Raw genomic sequence first — 8,729 nt, 5'->3', positions numbered from 1 at the left:
TGGCGTGGACTTTTCAGACTTTTTACATTCACAACAAACTATATAACACTCTACATGAAAAGGGAAAAAGCACAAAAGCATAATAGGTCCTCTTTAATTTATGTATAATAGACTGTCCAGTCTAATTTTAAATGTTTCTGTGCTTGAAGTAGGTTACTGAAATGTTGCAATAATGACAAAACAATCAGTTTTCCTCAAGTAGTCAACATATTTGTAAATGCCAAGTACCATGAAATAATAAAAAAAACAACGAGCAGATTATGTTTTGAATATATTATTCAACTTTTGTACTTTTTTTCACCTGGTTTACAGGAGTACCGTGCTGCAATGCCTGACAGTAATACATTATTGTCTTATACCTACACCCACATACCACGGCTCATTCACCGCATTGATTCCCAGTGATTCCTGAGTACATGGGATGACGGATGGGCTCCTCTGCGAGCTGTCAGATGAATTAGAGATGTCCATTCTGATTGTTGCGGAGTGCTACCACTCGCCGATGAAAGCCTTGCCCTTCTCTTGCTCTAATGGAGTTTTAAGTACGACCCTTTATGGATGATAATGCAGAGTAATGGTGAAAAAGTCTGGGAGGGCTGAAGTCTGGCAGACAGCTTTGTGTGTAGGCAGCAATCTAGCAAGCAATTTACCTTGGACCTTATGGCTTACTGTCAGTTTGGAGTGTCAATTAGCAAACATCAATTTTTAATCTGCCCTTTTATTATTCCTATGCTCAATTTGCACACATAACCAATTATTGCTATGGCACCCTGAGAAAATATTGCTCCTGGACCTGACCCACTCACATACACACACTGGGGTGTCCTGTCAACAGGGTGTTTTTTTCCCCTCCCATGTTATCAATGTGAAATGTGGGTGCACTGTTTGACGAGTGTAGTGGCTGATCTGTAGTGAGGGGGAACCGTTTGGATGTATTTTGAGGTCCCTTAGGGGACTGCAAGGACTTGTGGGAAGATGACCTGGTTTCTAATTTTCTCCTCTCCTGCCTGAGCTGTGGGCAAGTCGCTGCTACAAACAGAGAAGCCCATGAAAGAAAGAAAGGAGTGTGAGACAGTGTGCGCTGCCCTGGATCTATTTGGATTATGGCCTCGCTAGCTGCGTAAAACTGGATTTTATTTATCATCTTTCATGGACGCAGGAGTGACTGTGATTCTCTCTCAGTAGATTCAGGTAAGTGGAAACACTCCTATAGTCTCACATCCACTTAAGCTACACCTTTTTGTAAGATGTTGACAACCCAAAAAGCATTTGACATGTCATTGGTGTGATCAGATGATGATACAAAAAAAAGGGGACTCGCAGTTTTGCGCATTTTTTGCAAGAAACTGTCCTGCCATGTCCTCATTAAATCGTTTTCAAAGGTGCCTGGAACAAAGTTAGTGAATGCATGTCGGTATCTTCATCGACTATATCCTGCATTTCTTCAGTAAAGTGGTGAGTCTGAAATGAGTAGATATTAAAAATGTCCAGAGAGGCAAAGATGTGCGCAGTGTGACGGCGTCATCAGGTCAGATGATCAGGTTATTTTAGGGCCCAAAAATAAGGTCGCTTTCCAAATTCCCCACTCAGAAGGGCTTTTTCCATCCGAGCAGAAAAGCTCCACTTTGATGTCTTATTTTCGACCAGCTACATGATTATAAGCTGCCTGTGAAACAGTATCTGAAACACTGTTGATATTGTAACTAAGTGAACTAGTTCAAGTAATTCAAAAATAGAACTGCTACCCAATTAATGTTAATACAAAACGCCCTGTGTATTATTACTACTATCATGTGTTATATTTATTGTTAACATGTAATTTAATGATAGCACTGGTAATAATCTATATATTTTTAGATAATAATAAAACAAATATTTTATAGCCTAGTCCACAACATTATATTGCTTTACTATTATTATTATTATTATTATTATTATTATTATTATTATTATTATTAATAATAATAACAACTATTATTATTATTAACATGTAATAGCCTTTACAATACTAAACATACATCATATTCTTATTATTATACTTCCAATAAATGTTGAAAAACGATTTCTTGTGTCAAAGAAGAGAGATGGTCGGCCTATTTAAGATTTGTATGCACTTATCAGATTAGATCTGGGACTTGAATTCCCCCTGCAGTCATGTATATGTATTTTTTATATTGACTTATGTTTCTTTTATATCTTATCTTAATGGCTTTTTATGTGTTTTGTAAATCACTTTGAATTACCTTGATTTTGAAAGGTACTTCAGATAAACTTGCTTTGCCTCACTCAGACTAACTGCCTGTTTTTCCCTCCCAGGTGAGCAGCCATGGCTAATCTGCAGCAGGAATACCCTCGGGTCCTTCTGGGGATCCTGGAGGAACTGGCCAATATGCGCCAATGGCTATCCTTCCAGGATCTTTGTCGTATGGTCAGCACCCGCTTTGACCTGGAGCACCTAATCGAGCTCAGGAGTTTGCTGTATGCTGCCGCCTGCCAGGACCCCTGTTTCCCAGCGACTCTCTTCAGAGACCGGGTTTCCACCAGAGGCCAGGGGTTGTCACCCATAGGCGTTGCTGCAGACATCGTGACTATCTTTAATCTCATTCAGATGACGGGTGGTGCCCCTGATGACGGCCAACCAATGAGAGGCCAGGTGGTCCTCCCCGTCGACCAGTCCCCAGGCCCCAGTCTGCCTGGAATACACCAGCAGAACCTTTCTGGTCGAGAACGAGCACGTGCCCACTCTGACTCCGGTGGCAGGCCTATCGATCAGCACTTGCTGTTTCCAAGATCGAATTACTCCGCCCAAAAGCGAGGAAGTCTTCCCCCTGATCCCGCCTCACTTGTGTCCTCTCCAATCAGGGCGAGGGCTGTGTCTTTCGACCTGCCTCACACCACACTTTTGTACCCTAGTGGCCAAATCCCCAACGAGGTTATGAAGAATATCTACTTGCCTTTGGAGACGGACAGTGAGTCAAGTGGAGATTCTGCGCCTATGGAGGTGTTTGAGGATGAACAGGGATCGTCTGTCGACCAGAAGAGAAACATCTTTAAGAAGGACTTCCATAACCAGCCACCTCTAATACCACAGGTGACTGTTAACAGCGAGTCCCCCAGTCCCAGCGCGGTTCCGAAAGGCTTCGACAATCACTGCTTTGAAACTGTCCAGAATCCCTACCCGTCACCAGCAAACGTCAACCAGTCGCCAGAGCAGCAGCCTAAACATGAGAGCCTTGATGACCTGCAGGACTCAACTTACTTCGGACCCCGGCCGATGCCAGATTGGTCCCCCCAGCACCTTCAACCTCCCAGGGCCAAGAGGCCCATCTGGAGCAACAAGAGTCACAGTCTAGAGGACCGGATAGGCCTGGGCAGCATTGGAATGGGGATGGAATCACAAGGGGGGCAGTTTCCAAGACGGTCAACCCCAGCTATCAGCAAATTGGGGGGGTCCTCAGGAGGCGAGAGTGGGGATAGTGGATTGCCAAGTGGAGGCGATGGAGTCAAAGCTCAAGGAACCCAGACAGACCCACCGGACACCCGGCGCCTCCGTAGCCTGGTCCACGCCGATCGCTTCTCCTTCATGACCTCACTAGACGACCCTGAGTTTGGTGAGGATGACATCAGTGCCATCTTTCGTTTCTTAGATGACATAAGCATGTGCGGTTCCACGGGAGTCCTGCACCCCAGCGATGGATCAGCTGCCATTAACCAGGACACCCCCGAGGCCAGACGTGGCCGCCTAGGGCAACTCCAAAGGCTTTTCCACTCTCTGGAAAGCAGCGACGATGGGCTCAAGGCCAGCGTCTGTAAGCTGCTGCTCCGTATGAGCCAGATAGAAAGACAACTGGATTCTCTAAACGATGTAAAGGCTGAGATCTCCCAGGTACTGTCTGCTCTGCAGCGGCTGGATGAAAAGATCCAGCAGCCCATCGGTGGTGACGGACAAATCACCGGTGGGCGATGGCTGGAGCCTCTCAGCGGCGTCTCCTCCTTTATGAGCCACCCTATAACCCCCTCTGATACATCAGAGCCTCAGCCTCTGTCTGTGTCTGAGCATATGTATCCAAGGACCAGCACTAGCAGTCTGGAATGGAACCAGTGGGACACCGCCGGGGCGCAAACGGAAAGCAGCAAAGCTCAGGCTGATTCAAAGGGGAGGAAAGATGGGAAGAAGGAGGTATCATCTCGACGCGCCTCCAAAACCCAGACTGAAGAGAAAATTGTCTCTGATTCCAAACACCCGTTTGTGTCTAACTCTGCAAGAGACTGGTCAGTGTCATTCTCCAAAAGCAAAGATGGCAAAGCTTCACATGGAAAGGTAGAGTCATTTTACTTTGTACATTTTATTATTTGATACATGAAGAAATAACTTTTAGATGAGAGATGAGTGTCTCAGCATGAGCATCAGTTGTTAAACAGATTCATTAGTAATCCATTTTGAAAGCAAAAGTACAATACTATATATACAGTATATGCACAATATACTATATACTATGCACAATATATATAATATAATTTATTGTGTGTATATCTATACTAGGGATGCAGTCATCTGACTTTTTCAGTCCCAATACCGATAGCGATACCTGGGCTTTAGTTAACGGCAGATACAGAGTACCAATCCGATACCAGTGTTTAATTAATAAGCTGAATGACTCACTGTGTGGAAGTGACTGGGATCGTTCTTTTATATGTAAGGCAACATCAGGCCTGACTTAAACATTGCTTTCTTATCTTTTTAAAACAAAATGTAACAAATAAATACATACAGTAGATATACTGTAAGTTTACTGAATTGATATTCATTATTAGAATAATAAATCGTACAGCAGCTACTTCAAAATCTTCAAAATGATCAGGAATTACAATTCACATGTAAACCCTTTTAATGCAACAAGAAATTGCTCAAAACTTAAATAAGAATTAAAATGCCAGTATATAATGTATATAGCATATAAACATAGAATTGAATTGAATTGAATAGATCAGCCCCGTTGTCACAGATACCCGATCCAGCTATTTGAGTCAGTGTCGGCCCGATATCCGATCCGGTATTGGTGCATCCTTAATCCATACCATGCGGCCTGTGGGTGGCCCTGTGGGTGGCCCTGTGGTCTGCTGGGTAGACACATGTGATTGAATGGTTGGTCAGTTGAAAAGCTAGTCAGGCCACTTTGTGGGGTGTTGCTTTAAACATTTATAGTAAACACTTAAAGTTATTTATTGTCATACACAACAATTACAGAGAGGCAGTTGTTGGCAATGAAAATATTAGATCTCATGCTCCCTCTAACAATACTTATTAAATATGTATAAAACTAAAATTTAAAAGTGAGAATCTGAAGCGCCTTGGCATGCCATGTAACCACAACGTCCCCGGTTCAATTCCGACCGTGGGACCATTGTTGCATGTCATACCCCTCTGTCTCTCTCCCTGTTTCCAGTCTGCCACTACACTCTTAACCTGTCCAATAAAGGCAAAAAGTGAGCATCTAACATACATAAAATAGTGCAGAAGTTAAAATATAGGGATAAAATATTACATATAAAATAATATATACAGTATATCACTGTTTGGTCAGGGCTGTAAAGAAACATTTTAGAGATTCAAATGGGTGTTGTATAATACGGTCTATATAAAATCTGTGTTTGTCCTATTTTCTTTCTAGGCAGATCAATCAGGCAGCACGACTAATCTACTCTCTAAAAAGTCTTCCAACCTGATGGAACAAGTGTTCAACTCGTCCCTGTTCCGCCACAAAGACAGCAGTCTGACAGGTGGGCTGTCCTCTGGGAAGATCCTGGACCCCAGACTGTCTGAGGGGAGGGGGAGGCCCATATGGACTGTGGACGACAGAGAAGCACGGATCTCCCCTCTGAACTTACAGGTAAGATTTATTGACTCTGAAACGGCTACGTTATATTAAAGGTTTTTTAATTTTTTTATTACAATATTTTTTATTATACTGTAAATACATCATGAAGACTCAAGAAAAGTGGGGATAGTAAAATACAATTCTGTCTCATGAAATCACACATCACAAATCAATGATGCACAGCAGGAAAGAGTACACAGTATTTGAATTTCCTTTAACATATTAGATTAGATTAGGACCTGTATTTAATCTATATCTGCTCTTTACATGGCATCATGTTCCTCAGACCCAGGAGTCTCTGAACCCCAACAACATGGAGTTCTGGATGGACGACATCTACACTCCGGGCTACGATGCACTACTCAGGCGTAAAGAGGCTGACCTCCGCCGGGCCAAGATCTGCAAGCTGCTGGCATTCATTGTCACTGCAGTGGTCATCATTCTCATCATTGTCATTCCCGTTTGCACCATGTCATGAAGACTCTCGCAGAGATCCCACATTGTTGCCTGTTTTCATTTTATTGATTTCTTTTCAGCAGCTATGTGCTGTACACAGGAACTTGCACGCCATTCTCATTAGAGAGACTTGTGACACCCGGACCATAAAGCTGGATCGGTTCACATTCAGTAACTCCTTACACTTCTCTGCATGCAGCAACATTATTTATGACTTCATAAAAACAGGAGTATTTGAACTGTGGCTTACTTTGAAACTGAGTCACTCCCTCATGCAGTTACACCAAATTGAATCTTTCTCCCATTTGCTGTCATTTATTTCATGACTTTTATTAGTAATAATTTCAGGTGGCTGCAAATGGAAGTAATTAAGGATGAATGTTTTAAATAATCTGAAAATGTCTCTGAGAGGATATGTGGAAACTAGTAATACTGAGCCAATGCAATTTTTCTTTTTTTTCTCATTTTGCCTGCTCTTTTCTGAGAAACAATACTGTTACAAATGCATTGTGAATCAGCTTCAGCCTTGAGCACTGCCTGACTCTTTCTCGCTGTTTCCTTGAGACTACCACAGGGCTTATTTTACTTCTAAGATAATAGTTTATCTGTACATTAGAGTTTTACATCCTCCGTTCATAAATAGTAATGGATTCTGTCGACAGGAGCGTTTTTACTTTCTCTTAGTTTGTATGTTCTTGTCCTTTATTTAAGCAACAAGATATACTGCTCAAACAAGCTTAAATCAATAAAAATAATATTTTTATAGAGTACCCTACCATTTTTCAAACTGGAAAAATAGAAGCTGTTTAATCCACTCATGAATGTGTTTGGGCTGGAGTGTTTACCGAGTCTCAGGTTTCAAAACCTGAAAGATTAAAATTGTGTTGTTGTTGTTGAAGCAGTGAAGGAAAGAGGGAGCCTCTTCCAGTAAACACTCTCTGAGTGGGAGATTCCACTTGTAATTCAATTGATGGGCTGTTTGGAGTGCACCTACGCACATTATCCTATCACTGTACTCACTTGGCCAGAGCTTTTCTCCACATACCTGCAGACTCACTTAGCACCAACAAATTCATAGCGTCCTTTCACAGAGGATGAAAGTAGAATCTCGCCTGTGGTGTGACATTCCATTTTGTAAAAACATCCTGTTGACTCCGGAGACGTTATATTTAAATCGAATCTTGGTGCTGGAGTGTAAAATCTATGGGGGGTTGACACAAAAACATGCACACTTTTAAAGGGTACCTATTATGCTGTTGTGCTTTTCCCTTTTCCTTTAGGGTGTTATATAGTTTCTCATGCATGTAAAAGGTCTGCAGAGTTACAACGCCCAAAGTCCACAACATAGGGAGTTACATTCCCCAACAGAAACACTGCTCCTGAACTGCCTGAAACGCCTTGATTGAAGTCCCGCCTTTTCTTCCATAACGTGGTGATGTCACCAAGTAACACATTTGCATAATTCCTGCCTAGCTGCTAGTTTGGCACGCCCTCAAACAAAACTAGTTATATGAGAAAAGAAACACATTTTTTGAACATTAAAGAATGTAAACATGTACGTACAAGTATGCACCTGAAAATAAGCATAATATTCAACATAATATGTCTGTAGTAAAAACTGTAATGATATTGTTGAGACTGGTGTTGATTGAACTTTAAATGTGAGGCTGTAATGTAATACAATGTGCATTATAGTGTGGTCAAAATAACAAGCACAATTTACAATACGTTACCCCATCACCAAATAGAGAAATTCAACACTTAAATCTATTTCAATACTTGCATTACATTTTTTAGGTGTTCATGTTTTTTTGTCCATCCCCTCTACATTGCTTGATATGGATTATTTTGTTTCTGTTCAGCAATAGATAAGCACTTTTCTCCATTTATACACCAAAGTGGACAGAAACTATGCATACCATTGGGTGGGAAAAAATAGCGTAAATGCTTGTTTTCTTTATCTGTATCAAGACCCTTAACCTCCCCTTTGCTTTGTGTGCACAAATATGCACAGGATGTATAGAGGGTGTGCTCTGCTTCAATGCATCCTCCTAAGTAGATGCATATCTGCCAAGTGTTCCCCATGAGGCTGTTTGTGGATCCATTACCCTTCCAATGGTGGTGCCACTGAGGAGGCCTAACCCTGTTGTCAGCACAATCCAGGTGCTTCCTCTCAAACTTCGGTGCATTAGAGCCTCCTGATACTCTTTTTCCACTGCAGAGATGCACTTGTGAAATTTGGACATTGTTGTAGCCTATTATCCATGCACCTTTTAGACAGACAGCTATAAATCTGTGAAGTCATTATTCAGGTAAACACTCTGTCTTAAAAACTGCTTGTGAATTAAAGAAAATATGTGCAGGTATTACATTTATGTTATGTTGCCTGTCTGA

The 8,729-nt window shown here is 41.8% G+C and overlaps 1 protein-coding gene across 1 annotated transcript; it reads left to right on the top strand.

Annotated features, from left to right (window-relative positions):
- Window positions 1-768: 768 nt before the first annotated feature.
- LOC119503970 (major intrinsically disordered Notch2-binding receptor 1-like) lies at window positions 769-7,785 on the top strand. Its single transcript, XM_037796087.1, has 4 exons — window positions 769-1,191; window positions 2,317-4,321; window positions 5,673-5,891; window positions 6,166-7,785. The coding sequence occupies exons 2-4, from the start codon at window positions 2,327-2,329 to the stop codon at window positions 6,355-6,357; spliced, it is 2,406 nt and encodes an 801-aa protein (XP_037652015.1). The 5' UTR covers window positions 769-1,191; window positions 2,317-2,326; the 3' UTR covers window positions 6,358-7,785.
- The last annotated feature ends 944 nt before the right edge of the window (window positions 7,786-8,729 follow it).

This window comes from Sebastes umbrosus, chromosome 1, assembly GCF_015220745.1.
Source record: "Sebastes umbrosus isolate fSebUmb1 chromosome 1, fSebUmb1.pri, whole genome shotgun sequence".
Lineage (NCBI taxonomy): Eukaryota > Metazoa > Chordata > Actinopteri > Perciformes > Sebastidae > Sebastes > Sebastes umbrosus.
The sequence above is the reverse complement of the archived record's forward strand: the minus strand, read 5'-3'. Positions and strand labels throughout refer to the sequence as shown.

What these genes read in the sequence shown, in the direction of transcription:
- LOC119503970 (XM_037796087.1), top strand. Translation starts at nt 2,327, where the DNA reads ATGGCTAATCTGCAGCAGGAATACCCTCGGGTCCTTCTGGGGATCCTG. An exon ending in GCAAAGCTTCACATGGAAAG is followed by an intron (nt 4,322 to 5,672) that starts GTAGAGTCATTT and finishes TTTTCTTTCTAG; the next exon opens with GCAGATCAATCAGGCAGCAC. An exon ending in TCTCCCCTCTGAACTTACAG is followed by an intron (nt 5,892 to 6,165) that starts GTAAGATTTATT and finishes CATGTTCCTCAG; the next exon opens with ACCCAGGAGTCTCTGAACCC.